Genomic DNA, 24,237 nt, shown 5'->3' on the forward strand with positions numbered 1-24,237 from the left:
ATTATGAAAAACATTTACATTTTACCTACATAACTACTGAAATGTGTACTAAAACTCCATAGACATGTATCAAAGCGTTTTGGAGGTGGAAACAGGGGGCATTGGGTACGATATTAATGAGGTAAAAATGTGGAGCGAGGATGTACAAATCAAACTTTGATTAAAATATTCTGACAAGGGTTAAGATTAAGTTGAAGGCCGCTGAGTTTACAGTTTTACAATGCACAACATAACATATGCCTGGATCCCAACACTAGGTGGCGACTGCTGATAAGAATTAGATCTGTAGCGGCACACCATTATCCGTCACTGCCGCACCTGCGCGGCTGTAAAACCAGAAAGAGGAGAGGAGTCGGAAAGCCAGACGGACTTCATTGCACAATAGATCTCTAAATTCATCAAGGCTGACCTATAAACAGAGTAAACACTCACAAGTCCTCTTTTAATTGCCTCTTCGAGACTAAAAATACTCGCTGAGAATTTGCGGTCAGCCGGTGAGCACTAGGCAACCCAGGGCGCTTTAACCAGCTGGACAAACAATAACAATCTCTCTGGTGTCACATCATGAACCCTGAATAGTAAGTCGTGTTACTGTGATCTATGAACATTTAATTTCTATTAACCTTCCTGAGCCAAATTCCTATGCCTTGATCCGTGTGTAAATAATATGAGTGGGATTACAGATGCGGTCATGGTGACTGCTTTCTTTCATTGTTGTGTTGGAGATGCCTGTGGAAATAAAAGTCTCATAGGACTGTCTCAAGCAGGACAAGTTTGTAAATTACGTCTTGACAGCTCAAGTATGTTTCTGGGCCTTAAACCAGATGGAGTCTCTGAATAGCTGTGTGAGTTGAAAATACAAATGTGATGTTTGTTTCTACATATTTTTACAGTGACTACTTATTTAAGCTTCTTTTGATTGGAGATTCTGGAGTTGGAAAATCCTGCATCCTCCTACGATTTGCAGTAAGTGCTTTTGGTGACATGAATTTGAATGACCTTATGCATGTATAATATACAAAATATGATATTATTGATTATTAATAATTGATTCATTCTTCTATTTCAGGACGACACTTACACTGAGAGTTTCATCAGCACAATCGGGGTGGATTTCAAAATCCGAACTATTGAGTTGGATGGAAAAACTATCAAACTCCAAATCGTACGTTTTAAAAATAGTTCTCAAATCGTACGTTTTTCGTACTCTTAATATAGCATTTGTTATTAAACTGCAATAATATTGTACACATCCACAGTGGGACACTGCTGGACAGGAGAGATTCCGCACTATTACGTCCAGTTACTACAGAGGAGCTCATGGGATCATTGTTGTCTATGATGTTACGGACCAGGTTTGTAGGACCTGCATAATATATCCATCATCATTTGAATAATTCATAAAAAGGCCCATATGTGAAAACCTGGTGAAAATTCAAACTGGACACATTTTTTAAATATTTGATGTCTGTGTTTAAGGAATCATACAACAACGTGAAACAGTGGCTGAAGGAAATCGATCGCTATGCAAGTGAGAATGTCAACAAACTACTTGTAGGGAATAAGTGTGATCTCACTACAAAAAAAGTGGTGGACTACACAACAGCGAAGGTAACTAAAGAACTTCCTCTGTAGTTTAGTTAAGGGAGTGTCATACATACATACAGCCATATACATTGATAGTAACATTTTCTATGTGGTTCTGTTGATTTAGCGTATACATGCGTATTATACATTAACTTCATTGTAAACACTATATTTTCGGCTTGCAGGAGTTTGCTGACTCTCTTGGCATTCCCTTCCTTGAAACAAGTGCCAAAAACGCCACAAATGTGGAGCAGGCCTTCATGACCATGGCAGAAGAAATAAAGAAGCGAATGAGACCAGGAGCTTCGGGTGGTTCAGAGAAACCTGATCTTAAGATTGAAAGCACCCCAGTACAGCAGTCAGGTGGAGGGTGCTGTTAAAATACTGATATATTTTCTCAGGGACAGTGAAGACCATGATGGGTTTTGAAGACTGGACATTATTGAGTATTGTGTAGAGGTGGAAAATCTGGATATACATGACTGGCTACTACATGGTGCTCAATAAAGTACAAAATCATCTGTTGTTTAAGTGTGCACACAATGTAATATTGACAAGGCTTGTTTCATATTTACTGTAGGCTGATGTGTTTAAAAATAAAACCGTCTCTGTCAATAAAACCAATTCAGGGCCTGTAGATGAAAAATGTCCAGATCACTGTAACATTTCATTCATTTGACCATTCATTCTCCACTAAGTATCCATAAAGTTGCAACGTGCAGAATTGTGGCACTGGTGCCTTGTTCACACTTTAAAATAAGATCCGTGAAGAGTGATCATTTAAGACATTGCACTTCAGCATGACTTTCCAGCAATTTCATGTGAAGTTGTACTATAGTTCTCAAAAATAAATAATGTTGTCTTCATTAGTTTATGTTCATTGTAATAACATTCAAATAAATTACATGTATTTCTCTGGTAGTAGATCCTGGGCGGGTAAAAAAATCTTTACAATATTCAGTTTTTTTCTTAGTTGATTTCTCATTGTAGGTCACACCATTTTGATTTTAAACACACAACTAGCATGGTTGGGAAATTAACCATCCAGGCAAGTTAACATTATTTATTAAATAGGTTTCCACTTCAATCAAAAATGATATAGTAAACCAGATTAGTGTGACCCTTTAAAAGAAAAGAGGATGCCTTTTTGTTTCGATTTTGTAGCAAGGGCGCCGCCATCTTGCAGTACCGATTGACGGTGACGTCACCGGGTTGGTGGCTTGGCTTCCCAGAGTTCATTAGACACAATGGGAGAGACACTGTTAAATACAGGACAGTGGAGGACATAGGGAAAGATAACAGTTGAGACCGTGAAACATGGAAACTGTAAAGCCACGGGTTTAGCAGAGGAAATATTTACAGTTAGAAAACGAGAAATTATTAAAAATTGAAAAGGGGTGTGTCTTTTATAGAAGTTTACCAACATAGACATGAATAAATGCATTAAATTACACATTTAAATGCATTACTCTACTTGATGTATAACAGCTATACTTTAGATACATTTAACCCTATCATCCAGGAGTTTTGATTAAGACCCTGTCGTGTATTTCGCCAGAATAGCGGTCTGATGCAGCATCTGAGCGCTGATTAACGCTATACTGTATACTGTATACATCTCCAACCTTTTTGTAAGCGAGGGCTACCTGAAGATATAAAATCATCTAGAGGGCTACTTGTTGATAAAATACTTTCAAACTTGAAACACGTGATGCATTATTTTTAGGCTCATAGGACCAAATTCTGTTTTCTTTCACATATTTTTCCACTTGAATATATTAAAGCTTACAACACGTGCTAATAACATTTCATGATGATGTAGCACTTGGCTGATACGTATAGTCACAGATTCATCAACTGTCCTGAGCATTATTGTTGAGCCCTGTGTTTGGCGGGCACCTTACAGAGTTTATGCGGGCACCACGTTGGAGACCACTGGTACAATACAACGTGCAAGAAACAGTTTGGTGTAGTGTTAATGTGTTTATTAGTAGACTGCGTTATTTACGGTTCAGACCTTCGTGTAATGGAATAAAACCGACGCGCTATCACTTGAAGCTGTTGCGGTGGAGGAGACACATGAATAAACACGTGTAAGATAAGTATGAGTGTGTGGATGTGCGCTTATCCAGCGCTGATGATCACACATACACAATACACGTCCGCTTTAACAAAAAAACGTGGCGCAAATGTTATGAAGTGAAGCGGGTAAGTATATGAAACGGTTAATGTTGGTATTTAAGCGATCTTGCTTTTACTGATGAGCCTGAACAGTAGCGGAGCAATGAGCTGGCAGTTCACTTTGTCCGTGTGTGTCTGTGTGCTTTAACGGATCGAGCACACGTGAATGAAGCGATATAACTCAGTATTTCGTTTCCTTCATACCTCTCAGATGCTCTGCTGCTCAGTGCCTATCCGAGGGCTCTTCCAGTGCCGCTGTCCTTTGCATTAACACGGTGAAACTCATTTTTACAGGAGCAACATGGTGCTCTAGTGCGTGTGCGTCAGCCTAAACGGAGAACGCGTGAATGAAGCTTATAACCAGTGTTGGGTAAGGTACTCTGAAAAAGTAATTAATTACTAGTTACTAATTACATATTCGATAATGTAATTAGATTACTGTACAAGTTACTCTTCAAAAAGTATTTAATTACTTATTACTAATTACTTTCTATATCCTACATCAGCCTTGATGAGTTAAGTGATTCAAGGATAGACATGAAACGACTCTTTTACTTCATTCAAATAAATAATATAAAACTACATAAAGTATTATTATTCATTACAAATGTGAGAATTATACATTAAAGCACGGATTTTAAAGTTAGACTTTGAATTTTGATGTCAATTCCTCTTCTGCACACACACATATTACACAAAGTATTTAGTTTAATTACATCAGAAGTAACTGTGTTAAGTACAGCACTCTGCAGGTCTGTAACCTCCTCATGTCTTTCGCCAAACTCAACTTTCAGCAGTTGAGTAATCCCTTACTTTACTTTTTTAAGGGAAAAGTAATTAAATTACAGTAACTAATTATTTAGTAACTAGTTACACCCAACACTGCTTATAACTTAGTATTCAGTATTTCGCTTCCTTAGAGTAATGCATTTAAATGTGTAATTTAATGCTTTTATTCAAATATGTCTAGGTTGGTAAACTTCTATAAAAGACAATAACACTTTTCAACATCAATAAAAGATTTAACTTGGCAAATGACCATGGTATAAGCGGGATAATCCACAGCTAGCCGTAAAGGATTTTAATGCACTTCGCAGAGGCAACCACCCTCCACTTGTGGTTCTTGGCCTCCACGTCGTGCATTAAAACCCTTTAACGCACGGCTAGCTGTGGATTATCCCTTACTTAAAACGTTTTGGTCATTACTAGAGTGCAATCCTAATCAGCAGCAGTTGGCAACAAAACATGCAAATGATGAGTTTGAATCACATGTACATAACCCACAGACTTGGCGTTGGCGCCGCACAAAAATGACAGAAAACCTAGAAAGGAAGAATGAGATTCTTCTAGAAAGCAGCCCCTCTCGTGTCCAATAACTGTGAAGACGTGTCAAACTGATATGATATAATCAAATTAGCTTTAATATTTTCATATAAATATCAACACCACAACATAAACGAATGCCCAGAAGCGATTCAATTATATGCTATGTTTGCTTATGCATCATTAAGCATTTAAAATAATTAATATGCAAATGATGCATGAGTAAAACGTTTCTACAATAAAATGTCTGGGTTTATTTTCTATTTAATGCTTTACTGCATTAAATGCAATTTAATGCTTCAATGCATTTAAATCAATATAAAGGCGTGACATTTTTTTGACCGTGCAGCGCCACCTTCAGGTGATATATGGTACAACGGTTGCCAGAAGTGAAGTGACATCTCGGTCGTTTAATATTTCACTGGTGGGCGCTGTTTTAAGAGAGCATTATCTAGCTGTGCTGTTGCCGCCGTTATACTCTAAGCTCTTATGTAATTTATTTTCTCAAAATATTTATGTTCGTCGTCATTTCCGATCGAGAGAGAAGTGTCTGAAACGACGGACAGTGTGTCGGTATGTTTCTTTGTGTTGTTTGGTTACCAGGCAGTTCATGTATTGACTAGCTAACGTTAGCCTGTCACTAGAGGGTCGACAGTGTTTCTTCCTTATTTCTTCTTATTCGTTTTTAATAGAAGTATTTGTTGCTTAAGCAGTGTGTTTAACATACCCAAATGTATGGTACAAATGAATCAAGTGCTAAATCGTGCGACATACTGTATGCTTTAATAACTCTAAAGTTGCTGCTTAGCCATCACTTTTTACTGTAACTTACTGCCAAAACATTTGAGAGATTGTGCTTTGCTTTGCTAATGGTGTTTGTTTAGTTTTTGACGTAGTTTTGATTTTGAAGTCCGTATACGAACAAGTACGGGAAGTCTCATATATATATGTATATATAATTTAATATATATGTTCCCTATGTAGTAGTAGTTTGGTTTCTAAACTTGTGGATTAGATGGAGGCAGATGATGGCGACTTCCCCACTGAGCCATCAGAACATTCACATTCGCAGCGCGGAAGTGTGGCTTCCTCGGTCACCAGAGGTCGGTCCTTTGCTTATCATTGGTCCTCTCTTGATGATCTGTTACTGTCCTGGAATCCTAATCTAATAGTTTTAACCCCCTTTGTTTATCCAGCCCAAGATTTGATGGTTTACTTGGCGAGCGACAGTGCAGTGCACTTGACTCTGGAGGGTCTTGGTTGTATGAGTGCTAAGGAGCTTGGCCGCAGTGTCAGAGAGCCTCTCAACATTCCCAACTCTGCTGTAGATGTGTTTGCTTTCTGGTTCTGCTCTCCATTGCTTGGTAATGACGGTTTGTGCTTGATTCTATTGTTAGACTAATGCAGAACTTACGGTCTATTCATGTTTGACTTGTGAAAGAGGAAAGACACAATGATGACATTTGCAGTCCCTTTGGCTGCTTATAAAGTGATATCAGGAAGTCCTCAGGGCGTTAAATGCCACCAGCTGGAATGTGTTCAATCCCTGTTTCAACAAGGACAGCTTTTTATGTAATGTCTCTTAAAGGGATAGTTCACCCAAAAATGAAAACTCACCCTCATGTCATTCCAAACTTGGGTGACTGTCTTTCAAACAACATTGCCCCCATTGACTTCCATTTTGGGACACAAACCACTTAGATTTCACAAAATATCTTCTTTCGTGTGCCACAGAAGAAAACTTTGCATTTTGAATGACATGAGGGTGAAAGGGCCTAAATGATGAGAGAATTTTTGTTTTTGGGTGAACTATTCCTTTAAACTAGACAACTATTCAACTATTAGTTTTAAAATGGCTTGTAGAAATGGATTATAATTGAAGGAGAAAATCCATTTTCTTTGCCATTGAATGTCATCATTTCCCATCTTTTCCTCCTTTTCCCACAGAACTGCAGTTAAAGCCGAAACATCAGCCCTACAAACTGTGTCGTCAGTGGCAGGACCTGCTATACCGCTTCACTGACGCCCCTACAGAAGACATTTCTCAAGGTTCTTGTGTGTTTTGTTTTGTTTGGTTTGGTTTGCACACATCATTACACCTGAACGGTTAGGTGGCTAACAACAACCCATTTCTTTATTTTTCAGATGAGCCAAGTCTTCTGTACAAAAGAAGTGTTTTTTATCCCAAGTTTAAAGAACTTCAGGTACCAAACCTATTTTTGGATTTTGTTTTATCTGAAAACTGGTATTACCCAGCAAGCTCATAGTACAATTTTCTTTCTTAACATTTGTTTTTCTCAGATTGACGATGAAGGAGTATTGAAGTTACTTTACGATGAGGCCAAGATGAATATATTAGAGGGCCGTTACCCGTGTGACCCTGAACATTGGCTGACTTTGGGAGCATTGTCCTGTGCTATTGAGCTAGGGACAGGGCATGATGACCAGGCCGTAAAAGCAGCAATCAGGTACCAATTATGTCTCTTAAAGGGCTAGTTCATCCAAAAACCTGTATATGACTCTTTCTTCCGTGGAACTCAAACGAAGATATTTTGAGAAATGATACAGTGGTTTTGTGTCCATACAATGGGGGCCAATGTTGTTTGGTTACCAACATTCTTCAAAATATCTTCTTTTGTGTTCTTCAGAAGAAAGAAAGTCGTACAGGTTTGAAATGACATACGGGTGAGTGAGTAAATGACAGAATTTTTATTTTTGGGCAAACTGTCCCTTTAAATGGGATGGCTTTTATGTTTAGCGTATTACAATCAGCCTCTTAATCTCTGTGTAGAAGGCCTCTCAAAACAATTTGAAGCAAAACATTGGTCTTTGCAAAGAATACTTGAATTGTTTTGACTCATTTTTGTTTCTCCCCTAAAATGTTATTCTAGAGAAAAGAAGCTGTCCTCCTTCTTGCCAGCCCACGTCACATTAGGAGGAGGTTTTCTGTCCACGTTGAGGGGGAGGGGAGGACGACATGCTGAGATGGAGCAAAATCTTATTAAGGAGTATCGTTCAGTCTGTTCCTCTTCTGACGGCTCTAGTCTGGAGCCCACCGCTCTGCTGCACCAGTACCTCAGAACCTGCCACACCCTGCCTTATTATGGGTATGATCACAGCGATCTCTTTTTCTGAACTAGAGTTGACCCAGTTAGGATTATTTATGGAGAAAAAACATTGGAAATGTTTTCTAAGACTTCGCTTCGATCTAGTGGAGTTTATCTTTGTAAATCGACTGAAACCATGTATGCGTTTGTCATCCAACAGTTGTGCTTTCTTCATGGGTGAGATAGACAAGCCAGCACAGGGTCTACTTCACAGAGGTGGTCGTAAGGTGGTGCAAGTGGGCATCAGTTTGGAAGGAGTGTATGTTATGGATATAAAAGAAAAGGTCTGTGTCTTATAAGAGCTTGACATGCTCAGTGTCGTCTTCATGTGTGAGAGGTCTCATTTCTCTTGATCTTTTGATTCTTACAGCATGTCCTACTGGGTCTTAAATTCAACGAGCTGTCCTGGGATCACAGTTACCCAGAAGCAGAAGGAGATTCGCATATACTCTGGCTAGAGTTTGATGGGGAGGAGGCCGGCCTACATGTCAATAAATTATTAAAGATTTATTCAAAACAGGTGAGCAGGCAGTTTATGACTAAGCCTTTCATATGGTATGTACTTAAAGACAAGGATGTCTTTAAGTTAAAAACTGTCCTTCCATATTTTTTTTTTCTTAAAACTATTATAGTAAGGCACTTAACAGCCAGTGTCCTGTCTTCCAGGCTGAGCTAATGAATGGTTTGATTGAGTTTTGTGTGGAGTTATGCTCTTCTGGTGAGTCAGGAGCCACGGGGACTGACGGTGAGGTCACACCCTCCCAAGCACCTTCAGGACAGGTGGAAACCAGTGAGAAAACCCCAGAGCGAAGACGGGGGAAACTGCGCAGACAGAACAGCGTGGTCTGCAGCCGAGTCCATTCTCTCAACACCATTAGCTATGTTGTTGATGACGGTAAGAGACATCAATCACATCAAAATGATTATTAACAGATACTTTAAAACCAGTACACCCAGATGAGGTATTTTTAAATGTCTGTCAATGGAAACATTTTGCTAACAAACTTTATCACGATTAGTTTTTAATAGTCATCAATTGTTTCAGGTAAAGAGGTCAAGCGTCTAAAACCGAAGAGAGCTGCTTCCTTTTTTACGCGACAGGCGCAGCCTCCCACTTACTCGGCTGTTCAGGTGACTGAAAGTTTGGAGCAAGGATGAACCCCAGCTTCACACTGCCCGGCGACCAAAACTCTGTCCATTGAGATTCTCAGAGACACGTTTGTTTACGCAGTACAGAACTCATCTGAATGGACGGATCGGACCAAAATCACAAACCGAAGAGTTGAACCACTTTTATAGATGATTTGTGCATTTACAGGTTTAAGTTGATGCTTTTTTCTTTGCCTGTACAAAAAGAATGTGAAATTTGCAGTTTTGTTTAACTAACATGCTAAACTAAGACATTTTGGTTCAAGTGCAACAGCTGTATAAAATAGGGTGTGACACACTGACTGTTAACCTCTACTAAAGGTCACTGTGTTGAATTCAGCTATGCAACCATCAAACAACATCCCAGTGGCTGTAAATCTAGAGTACAGCGGTCCAATACTTTAATATGTGTCATCAGTACTGCTAAAACCAAGATCTCCTGCACCAATGCAGTCAGTGCGTGTTATATGCAAACCAGTGCTGCAGTTTGGGGCAGCAGAGCATTCTGTGCTGTATTTACTGAATGGGTGTTGTTTTTGCTGTCAGTTTACCACTAGGCTTGTTGGCATATGCAGACCGAGCAACAAGATGCTACTGCTTAATCTGTTTAATAATGACCAAAGTTAAATTGACAGATCAAGTCGAGTGCAGTTGTCCTAAATTCAATATAACTTTGTATTGTGTGTTTTACTATTTGCTGAGAATACCAGTGTGCATCAGTGGTCACTACCTTGTTGCTCAGAATTATTCATTTCTGTTGGTTTTCTGGTGTAATGCACTGCTTAAAACATTATCCAGGTTATCTTATCTGTAAGGCAGAGTGAATCATTTATATCTACCCTCACTTGTAAAAACAAGTTGCTGGTTGGTGATATCAGTCAGTGATGGTGTAAGTTCACTAGTTCTATTTAAAGATGTGTTTCAATCAATGTTTGAAACTTTTCACTAAGTATTGAACTGTATTTCAAGGCTCTCAAAGCTTGAATGTAGTCTATGACATGTTTCAAAAACACAGGGTTTGACATTAAGCTTGTCGAGGACAACAGAGGGAAGGAAGATGTGTAATTGGACTTCTAGTTCATAACATAATTCACGATAGAAAGCTTATTGTCTGATCCTGAAGGACCAGCTAAATACCTTTTCGTTACAATTTTTTTTACCTCGTGGTCTCTAAATCCCCAGCACCTATGTGCATATTATTGAATGTCAGTATCAGGCGCTACAACTGTTGAGCATTCAAACCTATGGCTAATGATATTAATATTATAAAGAAATGTTTGTTCAATGTACTGTATGTGCACGGAAAAAAGTACACAATCTGAAAAAGCCTAATGTCAAGCCCTGATTAGTTTTTTTTTACCAAAACACAATATATATATATATGCATGACATCTACTTAAATTGATTTTGTGATTTATGCATGTTTCTGTAAACCTTTCTTTGCCCGCTTTGCACATGGGATGTAATCACATTTATTAGTGTGTAGAATGAATACACTAAAAATTCAAAAGCTGAACTGTGAAATGAAAACACCAACAATTACAAAACAGACCAGCGGAACAGTTTAAATCTCAGCGTTTTTTAAAGAGTGCTTGTGCTGTTATCATGCTAAATACATTTATCCAACATTGCATAGTCTTATGTAACACTGTACCATGTTTTATTTTCCATTCTAGACTGAATTTTCTCATTTTATTTTAATCTGAGCAAGACAGACGGAGTGTCTGACCTGTTAGATACATTTGCACCCCCTAACTGTACTGAAGATAGTTATACCTGTCAAAAACTAATTTAAAGTGCCTTTTTTACAATCACATTTTCTCTGTTGCTGTAGTTTTAGCCGTCAATGTCGTTTTTTATGTACCCTGTCTTTTAGTTTAAAAGTTTATCTTCACCTTTGTTGTTTATGAAGTTTTTACACAAATGAGCACTACCAAATATTTGTGACTGTAAGATTAACTGAATCCATTTATATGCAGCATTGAATCTTTTTATTCCTGCTTTGTACTAACTTTTGGCATACTTATCAGTACATAATTGTCTGTATAATGGATTTTATATTGATGTTTTATTTAAGTAAACTATTCCTGCAACAAGGTATTTTATGTGTTATTGATTTCATCTTGAAGATAAAAAATACATGTAAAAAGCTAAATGGTTGGCATTTTGTAAGCCTTTGTAAGTCAGTGTAAACAGGAACGAGTATTTACTGCGTTAAATTAATATAGTTAACGTTTGAAGTAATATTTACATTTAATTATGGACATACTAATTTATATTTATTTTATATATGTATTTACATGTCTTGGTAAATTATATAATTTTATGATATTATATTATAAAAATAACTTTTTACGACTATTGGACCTTTATTATGAAATATTACGCCATTTTGGATCAGTAAAGCGGCCTCATCAACAAACTGAGTTGGCAGGTAGCAACCGGGGATCTTTCAACAGATGTTTTACTGACACCTGCATAAAGACTCTATGCATTTTATTACATTAGGCTATAGCTGAAGTGTGTAGTGAAAATGAGTTCAGCCACAACACCGCCAGATTCGGACCCGAGCCGGCGGCGACAGGTTCACAGTATGCTTAAAATGTACTACGGCCTGAATGAGGAAGGAAAATGTACAGAACAAGCCGAATCTCTGGATCCGTGCGATATAAATGGCCCGCATTTCGACCCGGAGATTTATTTAAATAAGGTACACGTGTAGTCTGAGCGTGCAATATAATGGCGCTATAAAAAGTTATATTGTTTAATTGTGAAGTTGAAGCGCTAATTCGTGATGACAGCTGTCTTAGCCCACTTTGTAGGTATTGATAGAAGTCATAGGCTGTGTGGTATGGAGGACTAAATATGACTTAAATATAAAAAGAAAATGCATGCATGCATAAATACATGAAGAAATGTAGAAATAAATGCAACAATACATTTTGCTTCAATTTTTACATGTATTTATGGATTTATTTATACATTCATTCATTCATATAAAATACACTTCATTTATATAATAATCTTTTTCATATATGTGGCATAAAATAAAAATAATGCAAAAAAAGTGCCAACCACTCTTGTCTTACCATGAGTGAAAATGCTCTTCACTTCATCCTGTATTTGTTACATGCAGTTGATTTGTTTAAGTGATGTTGTTACGGTCTGTAATGTTACTTTAAATGCGGTGGTTTGCAAAAGATTTTATGTCTTTCAGTTGAGGCAGGAATGTTCTCTGGGTGAGCTGATGGACCATGAGAGCTGCATGGTGAAACAGATCAGATCTCTAGACAGCGATATGCAGACCCTAGTTTATGAAAACTACAATAAGTTCATCTCGGCCACAGGTCAGTGAACAGTTGCAAAGATACACACTGTCACTGATGACCAGATTTCCAATTGTTTTGCATTTGTGACCGGTCTTGTGGTTCTGTTGATTGTCTTTGTATTGTTTTAAATTGTAACATTCTAAATTGGTTGCATACTATGTGATATCACTTCTTACAATATCATAGGTCATAATTAATGCACTTTTCTGATTGCCTGATTTGTTATGACACTTCCCAGACACGATCAGGAAAATGAAGAATGACTTCAAGAAGATGGAGGATGAGATGGACTGCTTGTCTGCTAACATGACCGCTATCACAGAGTTTAGTGCCCGCATCAGTGGGACGCTGCAGGACCAGCATACCCAGATCACCAAACTGTCAGGTATTCAGTCCTCTAGCAACATCCAATGGATAACAAGAATTTCTTTCAGTTTCTAACTCATGTCCACCTGTATAGGTGTTCACACTCTTCTCCGTAAACTGCAGTTTTTGTTTGAGCTGCCAGCAAGACTCAATAAGTGTTTGGAGCTGCAGGCCTACGCCCAGGCCGTAAATGCCCACCGCAAGGCGCGCTGTGTGCTGCAGCAGTACAGTCATATGCCCTCTTTCAGAGGTATCCAGGATGACTGCCATGTCATTATGGAGCAGCTCGCTCAGCAACTGCGGCAGAAATTCAGGTCTGTGGTCTTGAGGATGTGATTTTTTTTACATTAAGAATAATATATGAAAATACCCTTGAGAATTTCTTAAAAACGTATGTTTGCCTACAGGGACGGTGGTTCAAGCGCTAAGGATCTCTCTGAATGCGTTGAGCTGCTTTTGCAGCTGGACGAGCCCGCAGAGGAGCTTTGTGACAAATTCCTCAGCCACGCCCAGTCCAGGTTAGAGGCGGATCTCCAGGGGTTGGAGGCGGAGCTTAAAGACTCACCAGTTGCTGATACCAGTGCAGCTTCTACACACAAACCAAGTCCTGGACCGAATCCTGTCTCTCCTTCTAAGTCATCTACATCCAATCCCTTCCTCTCCCCTACTGCCGGAACAGACATTCTGGAGTTCATTGATCGAGGATGCAATGAGTTTGTTAGTAGCCTCTGTTTGGTCATTGCCTCCTATCAAGAATTATTCATCAACCGTCCACAGGAAGGCGAGTTATCTTCGAAGAACATTCCTGAGATGGCTAATGGCAAGCTACATGTATTTGTGGACACCCTGGCTGCTAGATACTTCTCTTTAGTGGAGCGAAGGATACAGGAGGAGAAGGGGGTGGGGGATAACTCCTTATTAGTGAGAGCCCTGGATCGCTTCCATCGCAGACTACAAGCCATAACTAAACTACTTCCAGGGTCAGCAGTGCCCAGCCAAGGAACTGAGATAGTAGTACGGGCAGCAAGGGAGAGAATCAAACAGTACCTGTTGGCCTTACAAACTTTCTACCATGATAGCCTTACTGATGTAAGACAGGCTTTGGCTGCCCCACGCTTAACAGTGGGCGGGGCTAGTACATCAGGAGGTGGAGCTCTTGCTGCAAGTAAAGATGCCCAGCCGAATCTGTCAGAGCTGCTGACTTCCTTGTCGAACTTTATTCTCAATCAGTTAAAATCTGTGTTAGCGTCAGTGCATCTCTTCACAGCCAAGGACATCACTTTCTCAAACAAGCCTTATTTCAGGGTAAACTCAATATATGTGATATTACATGGAAGATATTACACACTTTAGCTAATAACAAAATTAATTGCATCACATGACATTTGCACTGGTGCTGTATAAATATGTTTTCATGTTTTGTCTTACATCTGGTCTACGGCATTTCAGGGTGAGTTTTGCAGTCAGGGTGTGCGTGAGGGTCTGGTGGTGAGCTTCATTAAGTTCATCTGCCAGTCGTCTCGGCAGTATTGTGAAAGTGCAGGTGACAGAGGCGGATCCACCCCTCCTGCTCTCCTCCTGTTACTCTCTCGTCTTTGTCTGGACTATGAGACCTCCACCATCTCTTACATCCTCACACTTACAGACGAACAGTTTCTTGTACAGGTATACTATCTGTTATATTTTCTCTAACAAGTTTAAAGAGAAGCTAGCAAACCGGTCTTGTAATTTTTTTGTTAAATTGCTTCTCTAAACAGCATCACACTCCAGTAACTCCAGTCACAGCGCTATGCGCGGAGGCCAGAGAGGCTGCACAAAAATTACTGAATCACTATGTAAAGGTAACTGAGAATTGAACTTCAGCTCTATGCTTCCTTTAAAATTATAGGTAGGTTGTTTTGTTTTCTTGAGTTGATTTTGTTGTGGTCCAGGTTCAAGGACTGATCATCTCTCAGATGCTGAGGAAGAGTGTGGAAACGAGAGATTGGGTAAACACCATTGAACCTCGAAACGTCCGAGCTGTAATGAAGAGAGTGGTGGAAGATACCACTTCTATTGATGTACAGGTATGCATGTGTCTTCAAGTTTATTAATCAAAACATTGGTTCCATTTATCTTAAACGTTAACCAATTGTTTAGATCAGAACACAGATTTTACATAGGAACGCTCAGATATCACTGTTTTTCTCCACATAGGAATTGTATCTTACCTGTACGTCTACCTGAAGTGCTCTTTCAGCACCTGTGTAAATTTAGATTTTCATTATCCTCTAATTGTAATTTGTTGTTTCTGCTTTTGTTTATTTTCACTAGGTGGGACTGCTTTATGAGGAGGGGGTAAGAAAAGCCCACAGCAGTGACTCCAGCAAACGTACTTTTTCTGTTTACAGCAGCTCAAGACAGCAGATTCGATACGCACCAAGCTACACTCCCAGGTGCAGAATGGCTTTACTTATTAGATATACTTAAATTTCATTTCATTTTGTAAATTGTTTACAAGGTTTAGTTCTGCTGCTTTGGAATTTGATTTACTGAAAAGTCCAGTATTGCAAATGTATTATAGAAAATCAGAAGTCCAAATAAACTGTACTGACTATTTTGTTAAATTTTTATACATTTTATATTAAATGTTTGAAATTTGGCTGTTAATCAATGTTTTTTATATTAACATGTATATTACATATTGTATATAATATTTACACTCATTTGTTCCAGTGCTCCAATGGACACAAACTTGCTCAGTAACATTCACAAACTGTTTTCTGAGCGGATTGACATCTTTAGCCCAGTGGAGTTCAACAAGGTAAGATTAACAGAACTAAATAAAATTTAACACTGGTATCAGTTTGTTAACTGATTATAAGTTACCACTTTCTATTATCTTAGGTCTCTGTGCTAACTGGCATCATTAAAATAAGTCTGAAAACATTCCTTGAATGTGTCCGTCTCCGTACGTTTGGCCGTTACGGACTGCAGCAGATTCAGGTGGATTGCCATTACCTGCAGATGTACCTGTGGCGGTTTGTGTCCGACGAAAACTTAGTTCACTTCCTGTTGGATGAGATTGTGGGTAGCGCAGCCCACCGTTGCCTGGACCCGTCCCCAATGGAGCAGAGTGTTATTGAGGTCATCTGTGAGAGGGGGTAGAGAAAAAAGATCTTCAGGAACAGTTTATCAGTTAGACGGCCCAAATTCAAGTCATTTGGTGAAAGAACTGTTTTCATATGTTTGCAGTTTTCATGCAATGGGTAGAGTTAAAAATGTAGAAGTTGTGCTTGGGTGTTAAGAGCTGAAATATGGTGGTCTCTTGTCAGGGTCACAAAATGAATACAACATAGCATTACAAGTAAATTATAACCCATTTATTTAATAAGTTAAATCACTGTCAATCATAATGCATTTAAAGGTAAGATGATATGTCTATAAACGGTAATAAATCAGTAAGTTTAAAATCTTTCCGTCATGGTTGATTCATGAAATGTGTGTATTCATTCACTGTGTGGAATGTTATGTATTTAATAAACATAAATATGCAAAAGTAAAATGCGTTTTGAAGTCTTCTGTCAGGAGAAATCCACACCTTCCCTCCACACAGTTGTCGAACGCTTGTAAAATGAAGCCAGGCCAAAAGCCCTCGTCTATTGGTCAGGAAGATGTTGGGGGCGGGCCCATCTACAATTGTACAAGTATGATTGGTTCGCTGGCTGCCTCTCCACACTCTTATGATGACAGCGGTAAACGCTGATTGGACAGATATAGTGAAGGCAAACGGCGTGTTGCGGGCGTCACCTCCTTAGCGGTGTGCAGTGATGAGCGGTCTGTAAAATAACAGTAACTTTGTGGAAAAGAAAGGTAAGGGAAACATTTACTGTTTACAATATGCTTATATATTACGACCTGGTTATTACCTTAACTCGTCAAAATGTATTAAAATGTACGAATTTTGAATATAACTGTTATTAAAAGCTTCAATGTGCACGGTTGCGATAGTGTCTTGACTATATCTCTGCCCTAAACAGACAAAATGAAACCTAACAAATACAAACAATCACATTCAACTGAGAGGGAATTTGGAGGTGCACTGGGTGAGAGGGGATATTTGTGTATAAGTTATATGCATGTGTTATAATGGCTCTGCTTAATAGTCAGAGGGGTTTCTGAGCCATGTTTGAGTTCAATTCTCACCTGTCCAGGTGCCACCTGCATCCCAGTGTTCCTGCCTTTGACAGTTCTGTACCTGCTGAGTGTGTGTCGGTCTCCAGCAGCTAGTGTGCTGCAGTGGCCTCCACCTCTTACCCCCGCTGCCCAGCTGTGGGACCCCTTAGCTGTGGTTCTGGTTGCAGGTTGGATCACCCTGCAGAGCTTTCTATACCTGCTGCCAGTGGGGAAGGTGAAAATATGTATCTACTATAGTTCATCCAAAGATACATTAGGATTCTATTTTCAAGAACAGTTTACGTATTTATATCTAGTGTAAATTGAATTATTTTGGAATTATTCTCACTAAATGTTTGAAGAGTGTTTCCAAAATGAGATAACTCTGTTTTTTCAGATTTTTATTATGTTTTATTGTGTTAGTTAGCCTTATTTTTTTTAGTTATTGTGGCTTAAATCAAAACAACCAACTGCAGTTCGATTGATGTTAATTGGAATGCACAATAAAAAACATGAACCAAACTCTTTGTTTGTTCTCTCGCTGATAGGTTTCTGAAGGATTAGTCCTTAGAGACGGATCCAGGCTGAAATATCCTATTAATGGTAATATAAGCTGTGTAACTTTTAAAATGTTAGTTTAAATATGGCTGTTATCTAGATTGTGTAAGAAGTTTAAGCTCTTATATGTCTCACTCTGATTATATGTATTTGTCCTTGACATAATATAAACATGCTAATCTTTGTTCTCTTGCACTTGTTTTTACTATCTATTATACAAGTCCGAGTTCAAACTCTATTATTCATTAACTTCCAGTTTCCAATCTGTATTTTTAAGTTTAAGTTCATTCAAGTTATCACACACACTCAGAATTCAAGACTGCATGTGTTCATCTCACTATTCATTTCTAACACAAATAGTGTTTTATGTTGATAATATAAATGGGAAGGTAGTGAACTTAGCATTTTTCTCTCTGTTTTTAGGTTTTCATTCCCTCTGCATTACTGTTGCCCTGTTGTTACTATGTCTTGGGCTGGGGATGCCCCTCGGGTATCTCTTTGAACTTGTGTTGCCTCTGGCTGTGTGTGCCATTGCTTTGTCCTACCTGTTGTCTATGTACCTGTACATTCGCTCATTCTGGGCTCCTAAATATGCTTTATCCCTTGGAGGGAACACAGGTGAGATAATAAGAGCACTTCTGTGAAACATACATTTTGATATTTATGTTAGACTGTATGTTATACATGAGTATACATTTATTAAAAGGCAATCTTTTTGTATATTTCAGATATCTCACTATTTGTTTTATTTTCATTTAAAGGAAATCCCCTGTATGACTTCTTCATGGGTCGAGAGCTTAACCCTCGCATTGGAGACTTTGACTTGAAATATTTCTGTGAACTCAGACCTGGATTACTAGGCTGGGTAACCTTTTTAATAATTTATTTTATATCCACTTATACAGCAAGTGTAAATCCAGATGTTTACATTTATGCTTTTATCCAAACGATATACAAATGAGGAAGATTTTAACATCAAATATATGCATGCACATAGTTCTGTATTCTATATTCTATACATACAGTTATTACGTTTTATGCATAGCGATCACCAGTTTACCCCATAATACTATTCGATCTCTTCTCTTGTTTCTCAGGTAGTAATAAACCTGGGGATGCTGATGAAAGAAGTAGAGCTAAGGGGCTCTCCATCTCTCGCCATGCTGCTTGTGAATGGCTTCCAACTCCTCTATGTCACAGATGCTTTATGGAACGAAGTATGAGAAATAATGTTTTTGACGTAAAAAAATATTTAGGATATATAGACAAATTTTTGTTCCATTCTAAAATATTGCACATCGTACTCTTGTGTCTTTGCAGGAGGCTGTGCTTACAACTATGGACATTGTACATGATGGATTTGGGTTCATGTTGGCATTTGGTGATCTTGCTTGGGTTCCTTTAACATATGGCCTTCAGGCCATGTTTTTGGTTGTGCACCCACAGCCACTTAGTACCCTTGGAGCAGCAGGGATTATTCTTTTAAATGGTATATTTGTTATGTGTGTGAAGATCACAATTTGCATCTTTCTTAATCAACATTTTTGTTTAACAATCTCCTAACGCTTTTTTTCACAGGAATTGGATATTATATTTTTCGAAGGTCCAACTCTCAGAAAAATCAGTTCAGACGAGACCCTACACACAAAAGTGTAACACGTCAGTATTGTTTAATCTTGTTGATGTTTTTACATCATGCTGAGCATTTGTATTCGATAAACAATGTTCTTAAATTATACAATATCAACATGATTGAATACATTCCTTGTGGTGACCAAGTCATGTCACCCAGAGCATTTGGAGAATAAATAATGCATTCTCACATCCTCTTTGTCTGTTTTATTAATTTCAGATCTAGAAACTATTGCCACCGCAACAGGAAAGCGCCTGTTGGTATCCGGATGGTGGGGGTTTGTCAGACATCCAAATTACTTGGGGGACCTTCTAATGGCACTGGCTTGGTCCCTACCATGTGGTAAGTATTTCAGTAACATAATGTAGTGTTGATCCTCACTAAATACATTAATACCATCAGTTTATTTTACTTTTTTTTTTACTCTAGGAATGTCACATATTTTGCCTTACTTCTATGTCATATATTTTACCATTCTGCTCATCCACCGAGAGGCCAGGGATGAGAAACAGTGCAGAGCCAAGTATGGACTCGCTTGGGATACATACTGCAAACGAGTGCCTTATAGAATAATCCCTTACATTTACTAATGCAGACTGATGAGCTTTGAAGACCTTACAATAAAATACGAACACTGATGTGTGTTAGTGCTAGCCAGCACTGGTGCTGAATGACTGGAGCCTGCTGAATTTATCATATATAATGCAGTTTTGACATCAAAACTAAAGAGCAAAAAACACAAACTCCTTTGGAAACCATTGTGTTTTAGGTTGTTTTTGTTGTGGTTTTATTACGATTGTTAATGCTTACTTATGTTTTATCATTTGTAGTGCATTGCATATATATTTCAGTGCTTTGTGAACCTCTAAGTATGTACTTGCTACATAAAACAAATTTTTCAAGAAGCCCAGACATGACAACCCATAGTAATAAAAACATTTTATTTTACATTATCTCTGAAAAACGTTGTTGACTCTCAAAAAGTAAACAATTTATTCCAGACACAATTACTTAAATGACAAATTACTGTTTATTTATAAAGGTTTCATTTTTAAAACTCACTCAATCTCTTCTATCAACACACCTTTACCTCTGCTTTTTTTCAGTCTCACTTCTAAATCTTTCTTCTCTCCCTCTAATTTCATCCTCTCAACGTCCCTCCTCTCATAATCCATCCACACCTGTCCTGCCAGACTCCTCACCGCAGCAGAATTCTCCATCAGCCAAGACTGGAAAAACTCACACTTTTTTCCTGCTTTGAAATACATCCGTCTCGCCTGATCATCAGCTTTGGGAACAAAATTCTTTGCTTTATTCAAAGCTGAACGCAGCTGGGACAAAGCAGACAGCGAGTAGCCCACAGTGTTCTCTCTGCTCTTTCCAGACAGAACGTGAGCCACGGCTTTCACGGCTCGAAGTGGAGCCCTGGGGTCTTCACAGTCAAAGTGTCCACTTGTAGATACAGCTGTTATTCCGGCTTCAACAGCCTCTGGGACAGAACTGAAGACACGTCCTTCACCAAGAACTTCTGAGATGCCTAGTACTACCTGACAGAACTCCAGCAACATTTCTTGTTCTGAGATGTCCCCGTTGACGAGACACAGCGAGAAGGTGTATCCATAGATAACATTGACTAGGTTGTACAGCACTAGAGGAGATGGATTTGAGGACAGTGTGTGAAGAGCTGGGATCTTGGCACTTATTGCAGGGATTGAAGAATTTGATTTATTAACCGATTTATCTTTTTTTATCGCCTCTTTTTTATTTACCTCTTGTATTGTCCCCAATGCAAATTTTACTTTCCTTGTGTCTTGTTTAGTTTTTTCAACACTGGCCTTTGTCTGTCCATCTTTTTTCTCATTCACATCATGAATTTTTTCGTCGTTCTCAGATTTTAATTCCTCTATAAGTGTTTTGGTGTCTTTCTCAGGATTTTCCCACCAGGGGCACCACAAGGCAACCAGCCCACCAATACCTCCTCCTTTCACCAGTGCTTCAAATTTTTCTTTTTCTTGGGCAGATAACAATGACCAGAGCTCCTCCTCTGTAAGAGAGTCAATATCCAGCCCGGCTAACTTCTCTGTTAACTCGGCTTCCTCTTCTTCTTCATCACACCCATCTATGGCATTACCACTCTCTTCAATGTCTTGTAGTTTTGTTAGTATCTCTTGTGCCTCCTGGCTATCCTCGTTCCCAGCTGACTGAATCACTGCTAACCTCGAAAGCAGCTCCAAAGCATCTGCGTCTTGTTGCGTCACATTAGTTCCAGTCTTTTTCTGTAAGTCCCTTAGCAAATTTGCGGTACCTCCTTCATCCTCTGCACTTTGTCTGAGCCTTAACAGAATTTCCTGCATCTTGCTTTTTCCTTCTTCATCTGTGACACCTTGAGATTTCAGCTCCTGAAGCACAGACTCTTTATAAAACTCCTCAGAGCAGGCAGAGTGATCAGGACTGCGGTAACAAACCAGTCCACAATATGGGATGTTACACCTGGGACAAGTGTAACAGGAAGGCTTGGATAGGCAAAGCCCACATGGCCTGAGTGAAGATGCTACGTTTCCATTAGTAGTTTCACATTCTTTTTTTTCTGTGGCTGGTGTCAGGAGGGTTTCAGAAGTCCCTCTTTTGGGAAGTACAATCCTGTCATTATTTACTGATTCAGGATCTGTTTCTTGCCAGTCAGAAAAGTATTGTTCTTCCCTTGGTGCAATATCCGTGAGTAACGAACGTAGTCTGCCAGGGATTTTACGTCTAACAACAGGATCCATAAGGAGCTAATGTATCGAGGTAGATTGCGTTTCTTTAATAATTCTGATCTGCAATTTAAACGAAAAGGAACGTAAGTCTAACGTTATTTTACAGACGCAACGTTTAAACAGAGATCGTTAATAACATGCAGTTTATTATAACCCAGTAAGGTTTGTATTCATTTTCTTACCTAATAGAAACGTATATCCACATACATACAAATTCAAATATACTTTGGAGTACTTCTTGTTAACATATTTCTTCGCAAAGACGACGCTTCACGTTAGATGACCGTTTTTGTCGCAACATGATGACGTTTACCTTTGCAAGCGCTTCAAGCGGAGGAAACGGCGCAACATTTGCGCAGACAGATAGATAGCCGCAGAAAAAAAATGAAAAGATCACTCTGGTTTTACCTTTAATCAGCATTTCGGCGTGTATTGTTGCAATTCCGGACAAGTACCTGTTGAACTTCAACAAAAACAAACTTCAGGAATAACCTAACAGCAATGTTAAAGACTGAGAAACTGCAAAGACGCATATAAATTGTGAAAAAACCTGGCTATATCCATCATATGTTCATTTTTTAACAGATCCTAAAATTCATGTAAAAACAATAGTGTTTTGTTGTTTAAACATTAATATAAACGTGTTTTCTTTGCAATATTCATGATCTGCAAACATCTTTGTTATTTCGACCAGTTTTTCCAGTTTTAATAATCTACAAACAAATCCAAAAAAATTCATTTGGAAGAAATGTCGTCACTAGTTAACAAAATAAAACAAAAATTATAATTTTACTTTGAATCATACCTATAAATAGTAAATTCAGAAAAAAGTGGGGGAAAAATCAAACTGGTCCTTTAATTTTTTACGCAGCTGTATGTTATGTTTCAGACTTAAATATCACACATTCTGTTTTAGGACATGTCCTTATATTTATTTCATCTTAAACCAGTAAAGTATGTTATATTTACAAACTTTAATACAAAGCAAAAACACAAACATTGGAAATCAAAGCCTGTGTTTAGAATTTACATCACTTTATCATGTCTCCTGTCCTTATTGCCATTCATGAAATCAAAAATTAAAAGCCCTTCTCCAGTAACCAGTCCTTCAGCTCTTTTTCAAACGATCCTTTAATTCGGATGGTCCCAGTTATCTCATTGACCTGTGTTGGAGGATCTTTTCCTGTGAGCCCAAGTAGAAACTCCTTAACATCCTTGTTCAGAGCCTAGAAAACATTAGATTAATAACATTAAAAATGACATTCCTCATGGTATTTCTCACCTCAGAGAAAGTACCAAGCTGTTTTCACGTTAGTATAATGAACACCCATATTTGTTTGGAAATTTTCATTCATTCTACTCACCCACATGTCTCCCTCGATTTTCCTGAGCAGAGTGCTGTGTTGATTTCCATGCTTTATGTCAGAGTACACGGGTACATTGTGCATTCGGGAGCGACGGATCATGTACGGCAGCGAAGGTGGTGTATCTGTGTAAATAAATAAATGTGAAAATAAACTCTAACTATGGGAAACCATTATAAAAAATTGGAAAAATACACAGCACCAATCGTAAATAAACACATGCTACAACTACGTGTATACTAAGAAATGCAGTAATTTACCTGGTGGTTGGATCCATCCTGATGGAGAAGGACCATTATGTTTAGGGGGAGCTGGGATGCGTGAAAGAGGAATGAGCCTCTCCACAAACCTGTACTCTACTGTAGATTCAATGACACTCCCTGTTCCATCAGATCTGTTTTCTACCTGGAAAAGACAACAAAATCACCCGGTTAAACACTTCATCATGTCATCGGTTTAGTTATGTTATTAAACATATCATGCACACACCACATTCAATGCAGATCTACTGTTGTGACATGTCAGGTCACGCGAAATGATTATGGAGGGTAAAAGTACTGCTCACTTTTAAGCAAGATCCAACACTGAATAAACGTGTAGCTGGACGGAAAGCTCTTTGAACAACTCTTGAACTGCGACAGAGTGTCAAAGACATGCTTCTAACGGAGGCAGACATTTCTCTTTGAGAGAGGAAGAAGGACAGACGAATTTTCTTACGTCATCATTTTG

General features: G+C 38.6%; 6 protein-coding genes across 7 annotated transcripts; 4 read left to right on the forward strand and 2 right to left on the reverse strand.

Moving 5' to 3' along the window:
• The first annotated feature begins 294 nt into the window (after window positions 1-294).
• On the forward strand, window positions 295-2,488 carry rab1bb (RAB1B, member RAS oncogene family b). The gene is made up of 6 exons (XM_057321287.1): window positions 295-578; window positions 894-966; window positions 1,070-1,165; window positions 1,260-1,355; window positions 1,480-1,611; window positions 1,773-2,488. Exons 1-6 carry the CDS (start codon window positions 565-567, stop codon window positions 1,965-1,967), a joined length of 606 nt encoding a protein of 201 aa, XP_057177270.1. The 5' UTR covers window positions 295-564; the 3' UTR covers window positions 1,968-2,488.
• Window positions 2,489-5,492: 3,004 nt separating this feature from the next.
• Window positions 5,493-11,441, forward strand: frmd8 (FERM domain containing 8). 2 transcript variants are annotated; one of them, XM_057321286.1, is made up of 11 exons: window positions 5,493-5,664; window positions 6,107-6,194; window positions 6,288-6,455; window positions 7,039-7,140; window positions 7,237-7,295; window positions 7,393-7,559; window positions 7,983-8,198; window positions 8,359-8,482; window positions 8,569-8,718; window positions 8,865-9,093; window positions 9,244-11,441. In XM_057321286.1, exons 2-11 carry the CDS (start codon window positions 6,107-6,109, stop codon window positions 9,354-9,356), a joined length of 1,416 nt encoding a protein of 471 aa, XP_057177269.1. In that variant the 5' UTR covers window positions 5,493-5,664; the 3' UTR covers window positions 9,357-11,441. The 2 variants fall into 2 exon arrangements, with proteins under 2 accessions (XP_057177269.1, XP_057177267.1); XM_057321284.1 differs by having other exon boundaries at window positions 5,494-5,664; window positions 6,076-6,194.
• Window positions 11,442-11,751: 310 nt separating this feature from the next.
• On the forward strand, window positions 11,752-16,575 carry vps51 (VPS51 subunit of GARP complex). Its single transcript, XM_057321100.1, has 11 exons — window positions 11,752-12,057; window positions 12,565-12,694; window positions 12,915-13,061; window positions 13,137-13,356; window positions 13,450-14,347; window positions 14,492-14,707; window positions 14,800-14,883; window positions 14,974-15,108; window positions 15,356-15,477; window positions 15,758-15,845; window positions 15,929-16,575. The coding sequence occupies exons 1-11, from the start codon at window positions 11,881-11,883 to the stop codon at window positions 16,187-16,189; spliced, it is 2,478 nt and encodes an 825-aa protein (XP_057177083.1). The 5' UTR covers window positions 11,752-11,880; the 3' UTR covers window positions 16,190-16,575.
• A 230-nt stretch (window positions 16,576-16,805) lies between these two features.
• Window positions 16,806-20,310, forward strand: tm7sf2 (transmembrane 7 superfamily member 2). The gene is made up of 11 exons (XM_057321064.1): window positions 16,806-16,894; window positions 17,062-17,127; window positions 17,236-17,432; window positions 17,746-17,800; window positions 18,179-18,373; window positions 18,517-18,620; window positions 18,853-18,972; window positions 19,076-19,244; window positions 19,334-19,414; window positions 19,608-19,730; window positions 19,818-20,310. The coding sequence occupies exons 2-11, from the start codon at window positions 17,067-17,069 to the stop codon at window positions 19,976-19,978; spliced, it is 1,266 nt and encodes a 421-aa protein (XP_057177047.1). The 5' UTR covers window positions 16,806-16,894; window positions 17,062-17,066; the 3' UTR covers window positions 19,979-20,310.
• A 4-nt stretch (window positions 20,311-20,314) lies between these two features.
• On the reverse strand, window positions 20,315-22,441 carry znhit2 (zinc finger, HIT-type containing 2). Its single transcript, XM_057321063.1, has 2 exons — window positions 22,327-22,441; window positions 20,315-22,204 (listed from the first exon to the last, which is right to left on the reverse strand). Exon 2 carries the CDS (start codon window positions 22,154-22,156, stop codon window positions 20,447-20,449), a length of 1,710 nt encoding a protein of 569 aa, XP_057177046.1. The 5' UTR covers window positions 22,157-22,204; window positions 22,327-22,441; the 3' UTR covers window positions 20,315-20,446.
• A 596-nt stretch (window positions 22,442-23,037) lies between these two features.
• mrpl49 (mitochondrial ribosomal protein L49) lies at window positions 23,038-24,213 on the reverse strand. The gene is made up of 4 exons (XM_057320996.1): window positions 24,074-24,213; window positions 23,769-23,913; window positions 23,509-23,633; window positions 23,038-23,370 (listed from the first exon to the last, which is right to left on the reverse strand). The coding sequence occupies exons 1-4, from the start codon at window positions 24,182-24,184 to the stop codon at window positions 23,224-23,226; spliced, it is 528 nt and encodes a 175-aa protein (XP_057176979.1). The 5' UTR covers window positions 24,185-24,213; the 3' UTR covers window positions 23,038-23,223.
• Window positions 24,214-24,237: the final 24 nt, after the last annotated feature.

Source organism: Triplophysa rosa, linkage group LG22, assembly GCF_024868665.1.
Source record: "Triplophysa rosa linkage group LG22, Trosa_1v2, whole genome shotgun sequence".
Classification (NCBI taxonomy): domain Eukaryota; kingdom Metazoa; phylum Chordata; class Actinopteri; order Cypriniformes; family Nemacheilidae; genus Triplophysa; species Triplophysa rosa.

Coding starts and splice junctions, on each gene's coding strand:
- rab1bb (XM_057321287.1), top strand. Junction 1,166..1,259: donor AAACTATCAAACTCCAAATC/GTACGTTTTAAA, acceptor ACACATCCACAG/TGGGACACTGCTGGACAGGA. Junction 1,356..1,479: donor TCTATGATGTTACGGACCAG/GTTTGTAGGACC, acceptor TCTGTGTTTAAG/GAATCATACAACAACGTGAA.
- frmd8 (XM_057321286.1), top strand. CDS start 6,107: ATGGAGGCAGATGATGGCGACTTCCCCACTGAGCCATCAGAACATTCA. Junction 6,195..6,287: donor GGCTTCCTCGGTCACCAGAG/GTCGGTCCTTTG, acceptor TTGTTTATCCAG/CCCAAGATTTGATGGTTTAC. Junction 8,483..8,568: donor TTATGGATATAAAAGAAAAG/GTCTGTGTCTTA, acceptor TGATTCTTACAG/CATGTCCTACTGGGTCTTAA.
- vps51 (XM_057321100.1), top strand. CDS start 11,881: ATGAGTTCAGCCACAACACCGCCAGATTCGGACCCGAGCCGGCGGCGA. Junction 12,058..12,564: donor CGGAGATTTATTTAAATAAG/GTACACGTGTAG, acceptor TATGTCTTTCAG/TTGAGGCAGGAATGTTCTCT. Junction 15,846..15,928: donor GCCCAGTGGAGTTCAACAAG/GTAAGATTAACA, acceptor CTATTATCTTAG/GTCTCTGTGCTAACTGGCAT.
- tm7sf2 (XM_057321064.1), top strand. CDS start 17,067: ATGAAACCTAACAAATACAAACAATCACATTCAACTGAGAGGGAATTT. Junction 17,801..18,178: donor GCTGAAATATCCTATTAATG/GTAATATAAGCT, acceptor CTCTGTTTTTAG/GTTTTCATTCCCTCTGCATT. Junction 19,415..19,607: donor TACACACAAAAGTGTAACAC/GTCAGTATTGTT, acceptor TATTAATTTCAG/ATCTAGAAACTATTGCCACC.
- znhit2 (XM_057321063.1), bottom strand. CDS start 22,156: ATGGATCCTGTTGTTAGACGTAAAATCCCTGGCAGACTACGTTCGTTA.
- mrpl49 (XM_057320996.1), bottom strand. CDS start 24,184: ATGTCTGCCTCCGTTAGAAGCATGTCTTTGACACTCTGTCGCAGTTCA. Junction 23,914..24,073: donor GTGTTGGATCTTGCTTAAAA/GTGAGCAGTACT, acceptor TGTCTTTTCCAG/GTAGAAAACAGATCTGATGG. Junction 23,371..23,508: donor AAATCGAGGGAGACATGTGG/GTGAGTAGAATG, acceptor AATGTTTTCTAG/GCTCTGAACAAGGATGTTAA.